This window comes from Bubalus bubalis, chromosome 18 (assembly GCF_019923935.1).
Source record: "Bubalus bubalis isolate 160015118507 breed Murrah chromosome 18, NDDB_SH_1, whole genome shotgun sequence".
In the NCBI taxonomy this organism is placed as follows: Eukaryota; Metazoa; Chordata; class Mammalia; order Artiodactyla; family Bovidae; genus Bubalus; species Bubalus bubalis.
This window is the reverse complement of record NC_059174.1, coordinates 9,974,240-9,994,337: the sequence shown is the minus strand read 5'-3', so window position 1 is coordinate 9,994,337 and position 20,098 is coordinate 9,974,240. Positions and strand designations below refer to the sequence as shown.

At 45.1% G+C, this 20,098-nt stretch overlaps 1 protein-coding gene across 6 annotated transcripts in view; it reads right to left on the bottom strand.

Annotated features, from left to right (window-relative positions):
- Positions 1 to 20,098, bottom strand: part of NECAB2 (N-terminal EF-hand calcium binding protein 2) — a 54,299-nt gene that overhangs the window by 9,893 nt on the left and 24,308 nt on the right. For all 6 annotated transcript variants that reach the window (XM_025268455.2, XM_025268454.2, XM_006045738.4 and 3 more), the window contains 2 exons: positions 2,627 to 2,763; positions 114 to 232 (listed from right to left, as the gene is read on the bottom strand). In XM_025268455.2, coding sequence (XP_025124240.1) covers positions 114 to 232; positions 2,627 to 2,763 — 256 coding nt within the window. The remainder of the gene's footprint in view (positions 1 to 113; positions 233 to 2,626; positions 2,764 to 20,098) is intronic.

Here is a 20,098-nt window from a genome sequence, read left to right as displayed (position 1 = left end):
GACCGAGGACTCCCAGTCCCTGTGGGAGGCCCAGGCCCCATCGGGACCACTCTCAGAAGTCCTCCTAGGACCCCCCAGCCAGTGCCCCTGACCACAGGCCACCACTCTCTCACCAGGCGGGAAGCTCTTTCCTTGCTCCGCAGCCATGAGCTTGTGGTTGGGGGCGTAGGGGGGCGTGGGACTCCCGGACCAGGTCTCCACCGCGCCATGGCTGGGCCGGCTGTGGTTCTGTCTGCAGAGGGGGTGGGGGAACGCACCCCGTGAGGGGGGCTGCAGGGCCCTGACTGCTCGGAGTGGCTCTGACCAACACTCAGCACCAACTGTGGGGCTGAAACGTGCACAGAACTCCCGGGAGCCCCATCCCCTGAGCTGCACATGTTGGCCGCTGCCTCACAGAGGAGGCTGCCCGTGGGTGGGGCTGGGATCTGAACTCAGATCCTTTCTGGGAACCCAGACCCTGTGTCTGGAGGTTCCATTCCAGGTTTCAGGGCCTGCGAGGCTGAGCCAGGCCCCCACCTCCCTGCGGCTCACAGCTGTCCCTCGCCCACCCTGCCTGCCTCCTGGTCCTGTGTTCAGAGGCCTCTGGGGTCGGGGCCTAGGTTTGCTAACAAGCCCCCTCTCCAAGAAAAGAAGCTGTAGGACTCAGTCGAGAGCGGGCATCTAACAGGACAAAAATCCAGGATCCTGGCTCAGCCTGGCCCCGTGCCCTGGCCCACACAGTAGGGACCCGACAAATGCCCAAACCCCAGGTGCAAAAATGCTAGAAAAGTCACTGCTGTTGCTACTGCTGCTGCATCGCTTCGGTTGTGTCCGACTCTGTGCAACCCCACAGACGGCAGCCCACCAGATTCCCCCATCCCTGGGATTCTCCAGGCAAGAACACTGGAGTGGGCTGCTATTTACTGCGGACATACAAATACACACACGCCCGTGTGCACGGCCGACATGCCTGGTGCCCAGCGTGGCTGTGGTTCTCTCCAGGATCTGTCTCCTGTGAACCTGAAAGCCCAGCAGCCTCTCCCTCAGTGCTGAGGGGCTGACAACCCCCCACCCCCGCCGGGGAAGAGAAGTGAGTGGGTGCAGCAGGGGTCTCCCAGGCACAGGCCACTGACTCGAATGCAGGGCACGCTGTCCCTAGGGCTGGGAACCAGGGTGGCTGGGGGGCCCTGCAGCTAAGAGCTGAGACAGCTGAGGTTTGGGGGGTGAGAGGTGGGGGTGCGCAGGAAGCAGATGTATGTTCCCATCATCCCTATGTGAGGTTTGGGGAGGGAGGCAGGTGTAACAGCTGACACGTGGGGGGACAGCTGACTTGTGGGGGGACGGCTGACACGTGGGGGGATGGCTGACACGTGGGGGGAAGACAAAGTGCAGGGAATCAGCTCTAATAAGTGTGCAGCGCTCCATCTGATCTGTGACAGAAAGAAAGCCGCAGGTTTTTTAATCAAGATAGTGATGATAAAGGATGAAGGAAATCTATGTGACAGGAAATCCCCTTAACCTTGGGGACCCTCTGAATCATGAGACTGATCACGGACAGAGTCCAGGGCTCGGCTCCCAGCCGAGGAGACCCCAATCCCAGATGGCATCGCCAGGGCCCGGGACTCTGCATCCTGCATTTCCCAGGGGACTGGGCTGCAGGCCCTCAGAGCAAATGCATTTTGTGAACAGCATCACCGAGCACCTTTGCAACCACAGCGGATTGGGACGAACCCCCACCCAGGACCAGCATCCCGCCATGTCAGGGATGCCAGGCTCAGTAAAGCTCAGGCGCCTGGCAGCTGTGCCCATCTGTTCCTATGGCTTTAAAAAAAAAAAAAAAATTATTTATTTGGCTTCACCGGGTCTTAGTTGTGGCATGTGGGATCTAGTTCCCTGACCAGAGATTGAACCTGGGCCCCCTGCATTGGGAGAGCAGAGTTGTAGCCACTGGATAACCAGGGAAGCTCCTGTTAATGTGTCTTTACTTCTACTTTGCCTCAGGCATATCAGCTATTCAGGGAAGAAAGAGCACAGAAGAGCTAGTCTGAACTTGGGACAGCAAATGCCCCCCACGTGGCCCCTGGGGGCTGGCCCTGCCAGCCGGAAGGAGACTACTCCTCTCCGGACCCCAGGCTCATTGCCCCAGAAAGGGGGGAACCCAGGTGTTTTCCATGTTCTCAAGGACCTGCAAACAAGGCCTTGAATAATAACTAACCTCGGGAGAAACCCACTCCCTCTCACTGCTGTTCAGTCCTTCTGAGGTGGGATTTGATGCTACTGTGTTTTCAGTGCCCATCTACCATCTCACAGCCTTGAAACAAACAGGGAGCAGGTCGAGGGGTCACCAACAGGACTTATTTTTACAGTTATGGTATTTTTCACTCACGGCCTGAGATAACTTGTTTTCCAATGGTGGTAATAACCACTGCAGTTTCCTAATTCCCCGGTTTTAAAAAATGAACCCGACAGTGGAATAGTGTTAGATCAACAACAACGTGACGAGGTAGGTATGCAATTGTCCCCATTTAACAGGTGGGGAAGTGGAGGCGAGAGAGAGGCAGCAGCTCACCCAGGGCCGCCCAGCCCCCAGGCACAGGCCTGTCCCCACCACGCAGCAGGCTGGCCCAGCTCACTCCCGTCCGCGCACCGGATCTGGCTGGTCTGCTCTTCGATGGCCTCCACCGCGCTCTCCACCGAGCTCAGCAGGGACTGGATCTGATTGGCCGTCTCCTTCAGGAGGAAGCGCGTCACAAACTGGTCCACGTTGCTCCCGCCCTCATACACCTGTGGAGGGAAGGGAGGGGGCACAGAAGGGAAAGGGGTTGACGAGGGATCTGATACACCGGCTTGGGGTCACCGTCCCAGGGCTACTGCAGGAAGGCAGGGGCTACGGACTCCACACAGTATCTACGATGCTGCATTGAGGACTGAGAGGCAGAAGGCATATAAAATGCTCAGCACTGGGCCTATCACACAGCAAACGCTCTGTGAACGGCAGCTGCTGATAAAGACGGTAAGTGACGACGGTGCTGGCGAAGGCGACGGTGGTTACAGCAAAGGCGCCGGTGGCCACTTCTGTTCAGCACAGTATCGGAAGCCTAGCCACGGCCAGCAGACAAGAAAAGGAAAGGCGTCCTAAATGGAAGGGAAGCGGCAACGCTGGCACTCTATGCAGACTACATGATGCTATATACAGAAAACCCTGAGGACTCCTATATTCAGGTCAAAAAGCAACAGTTAGAACCAAACATGGAACAACAGACTGGTTCAAAATCAGGAAGGGAGTACTTCAAGGCTGTGTATTTAACTTATTTAACCTGCCACCCTGCTTACTTAACTTGTATACAGAGCACATCACGCAAAATGCCAGGCCGGATGAATCACAACCTGGAATCAAGACTATGGGGAGAAATATTAACCACCTTAGGTATGCAGGTGATACCACTCTAGTGGCAGAAAGTGAAGAGGAACTAAAGAGCCTCTTGATGAGGGTAAAAGAGGAGAGTGAAAAAGCTGGCTTAAAACTCCAACATTCAAAAAACTAAGATCGCGGCATCCAGTCCCATCACTTCATGGCCAATAGATGGGGAAAAAGTGGGAACAGTGACAGATTTTATTTTCTGGGGCTCCAAAATCACTGCAGACAGCGACTGCAGCCAAGAAATTAAAAGACTCTTGCTCCTTGGAAGAAAAGGTATGACAAACCTAGACAGCATATTAAAAAGCAGAGACATCACTTTGCTGACAAAGGTCCATATAGTCAACACTATGGCTTTTCCAGTAGTCATGTATGGATGTGAGAGTTGGACCACAAAGAAGTCTGAGTGCCAAAAAGTTGATGCTTTTGAACTGTGGTGATGGAGAAGACTTTTGAGAGTCCCTTAAGACTTCTGGGAGTTCAAACCAGTCAATCCTAAACGAAATCAACCCTATTCAATTCATTGGAAGGACTGATGTTGAAGCTGAAGCTCCAATACTTTGGCCACCTGATGTGAAGAGACAACTCACCGGAAAAGACTCTGATGCTGGGAAAGATGGAGGTCAAGAGGAGAAGGCGACAAGAGAGGATGAGATGGTTGGATGGCATCACTGACTCAACGGACATGAGCAAACTCTAGGAGATGGTGAAGGACAGAGAAGCCTGGTGTGCTGCAGTTCATGGGGTTGCAAAGAGTAGAACATGACTTAGCGACTGAACAATAACAGATAAAAGACCCAGAACTGCCAAACCAATTCTGAGGGAAGAAAAAACAAAGCAGGAAGTATAACTCATCCAGACCTCAGACAGTGCTACAAAGTTACAGTAAAAAACTGTGATAGGGGCACAGAAACAGACATATGGATCAATGGCACAGAACAGAGAGCCCTGGCGGGGGGAAAGGACTTATGGTCAATTAACGTCCGACAAAGGAGCCAAGAATATATAATGGGAAAAAGACAGTCTCCTCAGCAAGTCACGGTGCTGCGAAAGCTGGACAACTGCACGTAAATCAATGAAGGTAGTACACACCCTCTCATCAGGCACAAAAATAAACTCAAACACAACACACGACACCATAAAACTCCTAGAAGAGAGCACAGACAAAACATTCTCCAACATCAGTTGTACCCATGTTTTCTTAGGCTCGTCTCCTAAGGCAACAGAAATAAAAATAAAAATAAGCAAATGAGATGTAATCAAGCTTTTGCACAGCAAAGGAAACCATCAAAAAGTGACAAGACAACCCACGGGATGGAAGAAATGTTTGCAAATGTTGAGCCCGACAAGGGCTTAAGCTCCAAAATGCACAAACTCACACAACAACAAGAAAACAAACAACCCGATGGAAAAACCTAAGCAGAGTCAGTAGGTATATAAAAAGATGCTCAACATCACTAATTATCAGAGAAACGTGAATCAAAACTACAATGAGGTTACCACCTCACACCAGTCAGAATGGCCATCATCAAAAAGTCTACAAGTATCAAATGCTGGAGAGGGTGTGGAGACAAGGGAACTTTCCCACACTGTTGGTGGGAAAGTAAGCTGGGGTGAGTGAAAGTGAAAGTCGCTCAGTTGTGTCCGACTCTTTGTGACCCCATGGACTATACAGTCCATGGAATTCTCTAGGCCAGAATACTGGAGTGGGTAGGCTTTCCCTTCTCCAGGGGATCTTCCCAACCCAGGGATCGAACCCAGGTCTCCCACATTGCAGGTGGATTCTTTACCAACTGAGCTATCAGGGAAGCCCCAAGCTGGTGTAGCCCCTATGGAAAATATATGGAGGGTCCTTAAAAAAAAACAGAGCTACTATATGATCCAGCAACCCCACTCCTGGGTATATACCCAGACAAAACTAGAATTTGAAGAGATACATGGACCCCTATGTTCATAGCAGTACATTTACAATAACCAAGACATGGAAACAATCTCATTGGCCATCAACAGATGACTAGATAAAGAAGTTATGTGGCATATATATACACAATAGAATACTACTCAGCCACACCAAAAAAACAATGAGGTATTCATGCCATTTGCAGAGATTATCTAGCAATTATCATACTAAGTGAAGTAAGTTAGAAAGACAAGTATCACTTATTATGTAAAATCTAGAATATGACACAAATGAACTTATTTGTGAAACAAAACAGATTCACAGGCATACAGAACAGACTTGTCATTGCCAAGGCGGAGGGGAGGCATGAGAGGGTGGTTTGGGAGTTGGGGGTTAGCAGATGCCAACTATTTCATATGGGATGGATGAACAACAATGTCCTGTTGCATAGCTCAGGGAAATATATTCCATATCCTGTGATAAACCAGAATAGAAAAGAACATGAAAAAAAAAATATATATATATATAACTGAATCCTTCTGCTGTATACCAAAAACAACACAACACTGTAAGTCAACTCTATTTCAATAAAAAAAAAACACACACAAAAAAACCCTCCCGCGCTGATCTGTAGTGGGGTCACGTCTGTCAATAACCACTGAGCCCTAGTCTGGTCAACACAGTGAGACCCTGTCTCTCTCGTTAAGGAATCTCCTAAATGTTCCGTATGTCCCTTAAATAAACAATTATATTTTGTTTTTGTTTTTTTTTTTAAAAAGGTGGATTCTGTGGGCTCTGGGCATTCGTGCTGCTACTCAGAGAAGTGAGGGAAGAGAAGCCAGGGCAGCAGGACGGATTAACTGTCTCTCAGGAAAGTGCCTGAGACTCAGTCCTCAGAGGGAGTCTGGAGCCATGAGAGGAGGAACTCTGGGCATAAGATGAAGAGGGTTTCCCACTGATGTTGCCCTGTGATGTGAAACAATTTCCTCTCTTGTCAAGAGTCTGCAGCAGGGACATTGCTCAAGGCTCCTGGATCGGGCTGAGTGTCTTTTGGCTTTGAGACTCGAATGTGGGTGGGAGAAGGCTCCAGCTCAGCCAGGTCACTCCAGGGTGATGGTGATGGAAATGATGCCAAGCTGAGGGGCTTGGACCCCTCAAGCCCCGTGTGGCTCCCTCTGGCCTCCCCTGCCAAGACCCCACTCTCCTGAGCCACCTACCTCAGCACCTTGGGAGTCTGCCCAGTCCCTGGCCAGGAGAGGAAAGACAGGGCTCTCAGGGAAAGAAAATTAAACCATCCATCACTCTGACTGGGAATTAATTAGCAGTAATGGCACAAGGGAAGCATGGCTCAAGACAGAGAGACTGAGAAATGGAGGCCAGGGCCACGGGGGCAGGGAATACAGGTGGGAAGTGAAGACAGGCTAGAGGAGAGGCGGCCTCAGGCAGGGAGGCTGGGGGGGCTCCTCCTGCACCAACCACCAGACCAGCGGTGCTGGAGGCAGCCCCGACGACGGGGGATGAGCCGACGGATATACCTCCCTGATCAATTACCCTTCCCAGCAGACAGCTGAACTCACACGCGATCCAGATCAATGGGTGTGGGACAAGCAAATGGCCCCCAAAGAACAAGACTTAACAAAGTAAAAAAAAAAAAAAAAAAAAAAAAAAAAAAGGGAAAAAAAAAAGAGAAAGCTGCCAGAAGCCATCAAGCAGAAAAAACGAGCTTAGATGGCTGTGTTAAAAGCACCCAGATAAGAGATTCAGGATGCAGTCAGGGGTCAATACATGTAATTGGTTGGTTGAATTAAAAAAGAAAAGGCAAGTTATTTTCAAAAGAGTAAAAATGCAGCTTGTAGAGTCCTGTCCTCCACCATCACTGATGCCTCAGTCGAGGCCAGCACCGCTGATTCTAGAGGAAGACAGTCAGAGCTGGGAAGTCTGTTTTCTGTGGACAGGTTACTAATATGCAGGAGAACAGAGAGACCTTCAGAAATCTGCAAATCTCTGGAAGTTTATCAGATAAGCACCTTTCCAGCAAAGAATGCCCAGGAGTTTCTCCTAAATCTCCTAGGGTTGAACGAGAGAAAGTATGGAAGTTGTGGACAAAAGTGAGGGGGATCACCCAAATTAAAATGAAGGTTACAGAGATCAGGAAATAAAAATATGAGCCACTAATAATTAAATTTAAATCCGATTGGATTAAGTCAAACAGTGACAAACAATGGAAAAAATAGCCAGTCATCTTAGCAATTCTTTTAATTTCCTAAGAGAGGAGAGAAAGTGTTTTTTATTAGCCAGGTAAAAAAATAGGATTAATAGTGTTAATAATGTATATTTTAGAAGTCCCTTCCCTGGTGGCTCAGACGGTAAAGAATCTGCCTGCAATGCAGGAGACCTGGGTTTGATCCCTGAAGAAGGGAATGGCAACCCACTCCAATATTCTTGCCTGGAGAATCCCGTGGACAGAGGAGCCTGGCAGATTACAGTCCATGGGGTCTCAAAGAGTCAGACACAACTGAGCAACTAACACTTTGTCTTTCACTTTAGAAAGTCCCAAGTGTAGTGACTTTGAAATCATAATCAACATAGTAAACAAAGCAGACTACCCAAAGGTGAAATGTCAGAAAAGACGAAGGAGCATAAAAAAACGGGAAGCATATGAGATTATGATAGCAGCCAGGCCTGATAGATAACAATGAAGAGAGTCAGCCTAGACTGCCTCAGGTAAAGGCACTGTCCCAGATTTGATTAAGCAGGACTGCAGGCGTATCTCAAGCCAAAGAGCACTCAAGGATTTGTACAGAAAAGCCTGTGCAAAGACTCGGCTACCAAATTTGATCAAATGACTAAGACAAGTTGCAATATCATGATTGAGTAGAATTTAAATGGGAAAGTATTACATAAGATAAGGGTAATAATAAATGACAAAAGGCATAATGCATTACCAGGACACATTATTAAATCTTTGGGCGTAATGAAACCTCCACGCATCAGGAGAGGCTGCAGCTCTACGGATGGCTATGGGGAAGCAGACGGATATAACCACTTCGTAAGGCAATTCTGCTCTATATCGAGAGACTTTCACTGCCCAGTAATTCTCCACTTTTGAACATCTATCTTTAAGAAATAATGCAAATGTGGACAAATATTTATGTCCTAAGGTTACAGGGTTGATAGATAGGAGCCAAAAACCTGGAAATAATCTAACATTCCAACAAAAGAGGAAAAGTATGCAAATTTGATTAAGAATATTTAAAATACTTTTAAGCGGTTTGAATAATATGGGAAAATATTTGTTAAAATGTTAGGTGAAAAATAAAGCAAAAAAATTCTGTATGCAAAGTGATTTTATGTGTATTAGAGAAATCCACATAGGGAAAAAAAACAGGCTCAAAGAAATCAATTATCAGCTAAAATGGTAACAGTGGTTAGAGATAGTAGGAATTAGAAGTGATTTGAAATTTTTCTTTGTATTTTTCTCTTTCTAAATCTTGAATAATGAATATGTATTATTTACATAACAAAATATGATAACAAGGTCTATAGCCATCAAACAGCATGGCTAAATATACAGGCAGAAAAATATTAGAATTACAAAAGTTAAATGACAAAATAAAATTCAGTGTGAGAAATTAGCCCAACAGAGTTCCACAAAACAGAAAAATCACAAACAATAAATGTCGACTGTAAATGGCATTATTGAGAAAATGTGAAATGGGCAAAAAAAAAAGATGACTGGGTTCCTTGTCCAATACACTCTTCTGGGTTATCTAAGTCTTTTCTTGTTTTGGAGCTACTTTTAAAACTCTAGCATATAGAAAGTTGACAGTAATGCAAATAATTCCCATCTGCAGAAATGCATATGAATTTTGCCTGGTAGAATGCAACTGAGTGTATTTATTCACAGATTCATCTCAGAATTCCTGTTGTCTTATGTATGGCAAATGTTCTTTGAATTCTCCTTGGAGCCAGTTTAAAGTTTTACTGGTTTTCACATTAATGAGTTAAATAAAATCTTTCAACATGTGTTCATTTCATAATTGTACAATAGACAATCTTACCTTTACACAAAGTTGTCTTTTTAACAACATATTTCATAACAAAGAAGGGATAACTATGCTCAGATTTTATATTCTTTAAGTATGACCCACATCATCTTCTCAAGTATCCATGGGATAATTTAAAAAACAAAATAATACGTAGTGAAGAAATCTCAGCATGTTAAAAAAACAACAACAACAAAACTAGAATACAAACTGCTGGTCACTTGGTTTTATCCTAATACCAGGAAGTGAGTGAGGACCTAACAAACCATTAGAGGATACTGAGAGAGGAAATACTACATTCTAAAATCCATCATTACAGTGAAAGTATCATTCAGAGGTAGATTTCTGCACTTCATTATTCAAAAAAAATTTAAGCATTCTATTTCACATATGAAAAACTACAGTAACAACAACAAACCCAAGGAAACAGGAAGTAGAAAATAATAATGATAAAAACTACAGATACAGTAGATTCAGTAAAGATACAGAATCAATACTGCCCAAATGAACAAACTATTTCCAAGGCAATATACAGACTCAACGTGGTTCCTATCAAATTACCAATGGTATTTTTCACAGAACTAGAACAAAAAAATTTTAAATCTGAATGGAAGGCCTTTCTTGGTGGGCCAGCGGTTAAGACCACCTGCCAATGCAGGGGACACAGGTTCCACCCCTGCTCCAGGAAGATCCCGCACGCCATGGAGCGACCAAGACCACATGCCGCAGCTGCTGAGCCTGTGTTCTAGGGCCTGGGAGCCACAGCTGCTGAGCCCACGTGCTACAACTAGGGGCCCAGAGTTCGTGCTTTGCAAGAGAAGCCACCGCAGTGAGAGGCCCTCACACCACCAGAGAGAAGCATCTGCTTGCCACAACTAGAGAAAGCCCGTGTGCAGCACCAAAGACCCAGCACAGCCAAAAGTTAAAAAAAAAAAAAAAATTGAGTGGAAACACGAAAGACCCTGAATAGCCAGAGCAATCTTGAGAAAGAAAAACAGAGCTGACGGAATCAGGCTCCCTGACTTCAGGCTAAAACTACAAAGCTACAGCCATCAAGAGAGTATGATACTGGCAACAAAAAACAGAAATACAGCTCAAAGGAATAGGACAGAAAGCCCAGAAATAAACCCACCCACCTATGGTCAATTAATCCACAACAAAGGAGGTAGGAATATACAATGGGGGGAAGACAGTCTCATCAATAAGTCATTCTGGGAAAACTGGACAGCAGCTTAAAAGAATGCAATTAGAACATTCTCTAACACCATACATAAACTCAGAGTGGATCAAAGACCTAAATGTAAGGCCAGACACTATAAAACTCTTCAGGAAAACGCAGGCAGAGCACTCTTTGTGTTCAATCGCAGCAGTATCTTTTTTGATGCCCCTCCTAGAGTAATGAAAATAACAAAAAAAGAAACCAGGACCAAAGTAAACTCAAAAGCTTTCACACAGCAAAGGAAACCATAAACCAAGCAAAAAGACAATCCACAGACTGGGAGAAAAAAATTGCAAATGATGTGACTGACAAGGGATCAATCTCCAAAATATACAAACAGCTCATGCAGCTCAATATCAAAAAGAAGCAAACCACCCAATCAAAAAATGGGAAGAAAACCTAAACAGGTATTTCTCCAAAGAAGACATCCAGATAAGCAAAAAGCTATGAAAAGATGCTCAACATCACTAATTGTTAAAGAAATGCAAAAGGACAACGGGGTACCACCTCACACCGGTTAGAATGGCCATCATCGAATATCTACAAACAATAAACGCTGGAGAGGGTGCCGAGAACAGGGAATCCCCCTACACTGCCGGTGGAGATGTAAACTGGTAGAGCCACTGTGGGCTTCCCAGGTGGCTCAGTGGCAAAGAATCCACTTGCTAGTATTCTTGCCAGAAAAATACCACAGACAGAGGAGCCTGGTGGGTACAGTCCACAGGGTCACAAAGAAACAGACACACACAGCCACTATGGAGAACGGTATGGAGGTTCCTTGAAAAACCAGAAACAGAGCTACCATGTGACCCAGCAATTCCACTCCTGGGGATATTCCAGAAAAAATTCTAATTCAAAAAGATACACGCACCCCAATGTTCACAGCAGCAGTGTTTACAATAGCCAGGACATGGATGCAACCTGGATGTCCATCAACAGAGGAATGGATAAAGATGTGGTGCATATATATAATGGAATGCCAGCCATAAAAAAGAACCAAATAGTGTCATTTGCAGCAACATGGATGGACCCACAGATTGTCGTACTGAGTGACAAACGTCAGAAAGAGACAAATGTTACATGATATTGCTTATATGTGGTAAAGAAGGCTGAGCGCCAAAGAATTGATGCTTTCAAACTGTGGTGCTGGAGAAGACTCTTGAGAGTCCCTTGGACTGCAAGGAGATCCAACCAGTCCATTCTAAAGGAAATCAGTCCTGAATATTCATTGGAAGGACTGATACTGAAGCTCCAATACTCTGGCCACCTGATGCAAACAGCTGACTCACTGGAAAAGACCCTGATGCTGGGGAGAGACTGAGGGCAGGAGAAGAGGGTGACAGAGGATGAGATGGCTGGATGGCATCACCAACTCCATGGACATGAGTTTGAGTTAGCTCCAGGAGATAGTGAAGGAGAGGGAAGCCTGGCGTGCTGCAGTCCATGGGGACGCAGAGAGTCGGACATGACTGAACAACAACAAATAAAGAGAGTACAACAGAACTTATTTACAAAACAGAAATAGGGGCACAGATGTAGAAAACAAACTTATGGTTGCCAGGGTGTGGTAAGGTGGGGGCAGGATACACTGGAGACTGAGGCTGACATACGCACACTGCACATAGAGAGCAGATTAACTAATAAGGACCTGCCGTAGCACAGGGAGCTCTACTCAGTACTCTGTAATGGCCTACATGGGAACAAGATCTAAAAAAGAGTGGATATAGGTATATGTCCATACAGTCAAGGTCCACATAGTCAAAGCTATGGTTTGCCAGTAGTCATGTACGGATGTGAGAGCTGGAACATAAACAAGGCTGAGCACCAAAGCATTGGTGCTTTTGAACTGTGGTGTTGAAGAAGACTCTTGAGAGCCCTCTGGAGCAAGGAGATCAAACCAGTCAATCCTAAAGGAAATCAACCCTGAATATTCATTGGAAAGACTGATGCTGAAGCTCCAATACCTTGGCCACCTGATGCAAAGACCTGACTCATTGGAAAAGACCCTGATGCCGGGAAAGATCAAGGGCACGAGGAGAAGGGGGCGACAGAGGCTGAGATGGTTGGATGGCATCACTGACTTAATGGACATGAGTTTGAGTTAGCTTCGAGAGTTGGTGATGGACAGGGAAGCCAGGAGTGCTGCGGTCCATGGGGTTGCAAAGAGCTGCACGTGACTGAGTGACTGAACAACAAACATGTATGTGTTTATGTGTAACCATTCACTTGGCCGTCCACCTAAAACTACCGCAACACTGAAATCAACTATACTCCAATAAAAATTTTTTAAAAGATACATGCACCCCAATGTTCATGGCTGTCAGGACATGGAAGCAACCTAAATGTCCATCAACAGAAGAATGGATAAAGAAGATGTGGTACACACTGCTATATGTAAAACAGATAACCAACAAGGGCCTACTGCACAGCACAGGGAACTCTGCTCAACCTTCTGTGGCAGCCTGGATGGGAGAGGAGTTTGGGGGAGAATGGATACATGTATAGCTATGGCTGAATTCCTTCCCAGTTCACTTGAAACTATCTCAATGTTGTTAATCTGCTATACTTCAATACAAAATACAAACTTAAAAAAAAAGATGTGGTACATATATACAATGGAATATTACTCTGGCCCCCTTCATAGATCACAGCCTTGATGTGATGAAGGGGCTTGTGTAACTCAATGAAGCTATGAGCCATGCCATGCAGGGTCATCCAAGAGGGATCAGTCCTAGTGAAGAGTTCTGACAAAATGTGGGTGACTGGAGGAGGAAATGGCAAACCACTCTAGCATTCTTGCCAATAGGACACCACGAACAGTATGAAAAGGCAAAAAGATCACCAGAAGATGAGTCCTCCAGGTCAGAAGGTGTCCAACATGCTACCAGAGAAGAGCGCAGAGCAATTACTAACAGCCCCAGAAAGAATGGTGGCTCAAAGAAAACACCTGCCAACGCATGAGACATAAGAGACGTGTGTTCTATCCCTGGGTCGGGAAGATCCCCTGGAGGAGGGCATGGCAACTCACTCCAGTATTTTGGCCTGGAGAATCCCATGGACAGAGGAGCCTGGCAGGCTACAGTCCATGGGGTCACAAAAAGTTGGACATGACTGAAGTGACTTAGCATGCCATAAAGAAAGTGGCTGGACCAAAGCGGAAACAATGCTCGGTTGTGGATGTGTCTGGTGGGGAAAGCAAAGTCTGATGCTGTACAGAACAATACTGCATACAAACCTGGAATGTTAGGTCCATAAATCAAGGTGTACTGGATGTGGTCAAAGCAGGAGATGGCAAGAGTGACACTTAGGAATCAGTGAACTAAAATGGACAGGAACGGGCAAATTTAATTCAGATGACCAATATATATTACTGTGGGCAAGAATCCCATAGAAGAAACGGAGTAGCCCTCACAGTCAACAAAAAAATCTGAAATACAGTACTTGGGTGCAACCTCAAAAACAACAGAATGATCTCCGTTTGTTTCCAAGGCAAACCATTCAACATCACAGTAATCCAAGTCTATGCCCTGACCAGTAATGCCAAAGAAGCTGAAGTTGGACAGTGCCATGAAGACCTTCTGGGCTTTCCTGATAGCTCAGTTGGTAAAGAATCCGCCTGCAATGCAGGAGACACCGGGTTGATTCCTGGGTTGGGAAGATCTGCTGGAGAAGGGATAGGCTACCTATTGCAGTATTCTTGGGCTTCCCTGGTGGCTCAGCTGGTAAAGAATCCGCCTGCAGTGCAGGAGACCTGGGTTTGATCCCTGGGTTGGGAAGATCCACTGGAGAAGGGAAAGGCTACCCACTCCAGTATTCTGGCCTGGAGAATTCCATGGATTGTATAGTCCGTGGGGTCGCAAAGAGTTGGACACGACTGAGCGACTTTCACTTTCATGACGACTTTCTAGAACTAACACCAAGAAAAGATGTCCTTTTCATCATGGGACTAGAATGCAAAAGTAGGAAGTCAAGAGATAACAGGCAAATTTGGCCCTGGAGTACAGAATGAAGCAGGGCAAAGGCTAACAGAGAGAACGTGCTGGTCATAGCAAACACCCACTTCCAACAATACAAGGGACAATTCTATACATGGACATCACCAGATGGTTAATACCGAAATCAGATTGATTATATTCTTCACAGCCGAAGATGGAAAAGCTCTATACAGTCAGCAAAAACAAGACCAGGAGCTGACTGTGGCTCAGATCATGAACTCCTTACTGCAAAATTCAGACTTAAATTGATGAAAGTAGTGAAAACCACTAGGCCATTCACGTCATGATTCAAATCAAATCCTTTATGATTGTACAGTGGAAGTAACAAATAGATTCAAGAGATTTGCTCTGATAGACAGAGTGCCTCAAGATCTATATGGAGGTTTATAACATTGTACAGGAGGCAGTGACCAAAACCAACCCAAGAAAAAGAAATGCAAGAAGGCAAAATGGTTGTCTATATTTTTCTTACAAATAGCTGAGGAAAGAGAAGTGAAAGGCAAATGAGAAAGAAAAAGATATACCCAACTGAATGCAGAGTTCCAAACAATAGCAAGGAGAGACAAGAAAGCTGTCTTAAGTGAACAATGCAAAGAAATAGAGGAAAACAACAGAAGGCTAAAGACTAGAGATCTCTTCAAGAAAATTACATACACCAAGGGAATATTTCATGCAAAGATGGGCACAATATAGGACAGAAATGGCAAGGACCTAGCAGAACAGATTAAAAAAAGGTGGCAAGAATACACAGAAGAACTGTACAAAAAAGGTCTTAATGACACAGACAACCACGATGGTGTGGTTACTCACCTCGAGTCAAACATCCTTGAGTGTGAAGTTAAGTGGGCCTTAGGAGGCATTACTACAAACAAAGCTGGTGGAGGTAATGGAATTCCAGCTGAGCTATTTCAAATCCTAAAAGATGATGCTGTTAAAGTGCTGCACCCAATATGTCAGCAAATTTGGAAAACTCAGCAGTGGCTACAGGACTGGAAAAGGTCAGTTTTCAATCCAGCCCCAAAGATGGGCAATGCCAAAGAATGTTCAAACTAGCACACAATTGCACTCATTTCACATGCTAGCAAAGTAATGCTCAAAATCCTTCAAGTTAGGTTTCAGCAGTACCTGAACCGAGAACTTCGAGATGTACAAGCTGGATTTAGAAAAGGCAGAGGATGGGGCCATATGTATACCTATGACTCTTTCATGTGGAGGTGTGACAGAAAACAACAAAATTCTGTAAAGCAATTATCCTTCAATTAAAAATAAATAAATTTTAAAAAGAAAAAAGAAAAGGCAGAAGAACCAGAGATCAAATTGCCAATATTTGCTGAATCATACAGAAAGCAAAGGAATTCAAGAAAACCATCTATTTCTGCTTCATTGACTATTATAAAGCCTTTGACTGTGTGGATCACAAACTGGAAAATTCTTAGAGATGGGACTTGCATACAACCTTACCTGCCTCCTGAGAAACTTATATGCAGGTCAAGAAGCAACAGTTAGAACCAGACATGGAACAACGGACTGGTTCAAAATTCCGAAAGGAGTATGTCAAGGCTGTATATTATCACCCTGCTTATTTTACCGATACGTAGACCAAAATGCCAGGCTGGATGAAGCACCAGCTGGAATCAAGATTGCCAGGAGAAATATCAACAACCTCAGATACGCAGATGATACCACCCTAATGGCAGAAAGCAAAATGGAACTAAAGAGCCTCTTGATGAGGGTAAAAGAGGAGACTGAAAAAGCTGGCTTAAAACTTCAACATTCAAAAAACTAACATCATGGCATCCAGTCCCATCACTTCATGGCAAATAGATGGGGAAAAAATGGAAACAGTGACAGATTTTATTTTCTTGGGCTCCAAAATCATTGCAGACGGTGACTGCAGCCATGAAATTAAAAGACACTTGCTCCTTCGATGAAAAGTTACGGCCAACCTAGACAGCATATTAAAAAGCAGAGACATCACTTTGCCAACAAAGGTCCGTAAAGTCAAAACTATGGTTTTTCCAGTAGTTACATACAGATTTGAGAATTGGACTTCACAAAGAAGGCTAAATGCCAAAGAATTTATGCTTTTGAACTGTGGTGTTGGAGAAGACCCTTGAGAGTTCCTTGGACAGCAAGGAGATCAAGCCAGTCAATCCTGATGCTGATGCTGAAGGAAGGGCTGATGCTGAAGCTGAACCTCCAATACTTTGGTCACCTGATGCGAAGAGTCAACTCACTGAAAAAGACCCTGATGCTGGGAAAGACTGAGGGCCTGAGGAGAAGGGGATGACAGAGGATGAGATGGTTGGATGGCATCACTGCCTCAGTGGACAGGAGTCTGAGCAGGCTCCGGGAGACAGCGAAGGCCAGAGGACACCTGGTGTGCTGCAGTCCGTGGGGCCGCAGGGTCAGGCACGACCGAGGCACTGAACAACAAGAAAACATCCTATAATAGGAAAGTTAAATAAACGTGTCAGGGGCTCATTTCTAGAAACAGCTCATTAAAATGGGCAAAACTGTCAAACAGAAGTTTAAACGCAGCAAAATAGGAAAAAAATTAAATCAAGACCTGAGCTCTACTGGCAGATGTTTTATTGAATGTAATCTGAATTATGTGTCTGTCTTGTTTCAGATAGTGATTAAGAATTTAAAAAAAGTATAAGAGCATGCTAAGCATTATTGATCATAAAACTGAACATGTCCATAGCAGTACTGTTCAAAAATATAATAAAATGGACACCAAAAATTTAACTAAAATTAAGACTGACTTTAAAATCATTATTAAAATAATCCTCTCCTCCTGTTTAAGTACCTCAACCCAAGCCTATGCATTAATTCTATTTTTGAACAGAAAAATGACTGAGTTAGACAAGCTGATTCACACACAGAAAGATATGCGAAACCACCTACAGTTCAGTCCCAAACTATCATCCAATCTCAATTTTTGATACAGACAGAGATAAAATGCTCAGCTAGTGACAAGGATTCAGCACTATGGTAAAAGAAAAATGTGCCAATTAGGGTTTATCACAGGAGGCTAAGGATTGTTCAATAGGAGAGAATCTAATAATAGAATCTACCTCATCAATAGTTCAAGAAAAATCATATGATCCCTGAAAAAGAAAGAAAAACCAAAATGGCATTTGAAACAATTCAGTACCACCCTCTAAGGCAAAATTTAATGAAAGGAATACAAAAATATTTTTTTACAGGCTGAAGAGGATTCTAAAAATAAGAGCTGGTATTAATGTTATAATTAGTGAAGAACTACTAGAGAGATGCATTTGAACCTCAGAAGTAAAACAAGGATGCTTGACGTAACATCATTACGGTGTTTGAGAATTTGGGGAAAATGCAACAGAATACAGCAGAGAAAGAGCAGGAACACAAATCAGAACTGAAGATAACTATATTAGCTAACAATGCTACCAGGACTGCACGTGTGCAAAAGCAAACGAGTCAACTAAACCCGTGGACACAAGAGAAGTATCTGAAATAATCAGTGAGCTTCATTTCTCCAGACAAAAACTGATGAGGAAGCATGCAAAGAAAAAGAAATGCTAGTCTCAATAACATATTAGCAAATCAAATCCCATAACACATAAAAAAGATCATGCCCATGACATAAAAAAGTCCCATGACCAAGTGGGATTCATCCCAAGGTTATAAGGATGGTTCAACAATACACAAATCAGTGTAATACACCATTTAAACAAAAGATAATATACAATGGAGGGCTTCCCTGGGGGCTCAGCGGTAAAGAATCCACCTGCCAATGCAGGAATGCGGGTTTGATCCCCGGTCCGGGAAGATGCCACGTGCTACACAGCAAGCAACTAAGCCTGGGACACAACCACTGAGCCTCTGTTCTGGAGCCCAGGAGCCACAGCTACTGAGCCCACGTGCCCTACAGCCTGTGCCCTGCAACGAGAGAAGCCACGGCGAGGAGGAGCCTGTGCCCTGCAATGAGAGAGCAGCCCCCGCTCACGGCAACTAGAGAAAAGCCCGCACAGCAAGGAAGACCCAGAGCAGCCATAAATAAAAAGCAAATCTTAAAAAATATATACAATGGAAGATGACTCAGCCATAAAACAAGGAGTGAAATAATGCCATTTGCAGCAACATGGATGCAACTAGAGATTATCATAGTAAGTGAAGTAAACCAGACAGAGAAAGACAAATACCATATGATATCATTTATATGCGGAAGCTAAAATATGACACAAATGCATTCGTCTATGAAATGAACAAAATTACGGACACAGAGAACAGAGAGGTGGCTGCCAAGGGGGAGAGGGCTGGCGGAGGGATGGAGCGGGAGGCTGGGTTAGCAGATATACGCTGTCATATATAAAACGGATAAACAACAAGATCTGGCTGTAGAGCACAGAGAGCCATATCCAACATCCTATGATAAACCAGAAAAGAAAATTTTTAAAAAGAACATGTGTATGTGTATAACTGAATCACTTTGCTGTACAGCAGGAATTAACACAACATTGTAAATCATGTATATTTCAATTAAAAAACAAAGAAATGTTACCACTGTGACAATCTCCCATCACCACCACCACTAAGAACACACCAAAGGCTGCAAAATTTCCAAGAGCAAAAATCCCCCCAAACTGCTCTAAGTTGTCCTGGTAGGCATTAAAATCCTCTCCCTGATGGAAAATTGTGTCACATCTCTGAATTGTTAAGCCCAAAGACCAAGAGACAAGTACACGTTAATAATGCCAAGACAACACTGCTGGGCAGCGGCCCCATTCACAGATTTGAAAACTGAGGCTCAAGGTGGTGACTTCAACTGTGAGGAGTCCCACGTGGGCAGCTGGCACACCTCACCCAGCTTGAGGAACAAAGCTGGGGCCGCCACACTGTGCAAGGGCTCTGGAGGTGGGGGCTTTCCTCGTTGCCTGCTAAAGCCACTGTCCGTCTTGACATTTTCAGAATGTCAACAGTGTACAAGGATGAGCAATGAAAGGGAAGTGGTCTCACGCAATGTTAAAAAATACTTGAACACACCAAGACTCAAAACAGCACGACAGGAGGGCAGACATGGAAACGTGGGCTGTGGCAGCTTGGGGTCGGGCCCAGCTGTGGGTGGGTATATGGGGAGCGGGGGACTCCCTGACACGGGGCAGGGCGGGAACCGAGCAGCATGTGGAAAAAGCACGCAGCAGGGGCCTGAGGACACTGCTGCCGCGTCTGCTCTGTGCTGGAGCTGTGCTCGGCAGCTTAGAGACCTTTCACTTTACTCAGGCCTTGCGAGGACTCTGGAAGGCGAATGCTCCCGTTCCACGGCTGGAAAAACTGAAGTTCAGAAAGAGAAGTGACTGGCCGGGGTCCTTTGGCCTGGTCTGGCTGACTTTACCAGCTAAGCCCCCTGGCCTCAACCAGCAGGTGGAGCTGCTCCTTCCTGAGTTCCCACCACTCAGAGGGGCTGCTCGCCCTCCAGCGTGACACCTGTCCAGCACGGTGTGGCCCCTCCACGCCCCGGATGGCTCGGCCCCAGGCTGTGCTCCATACCTCAGGCTGGGT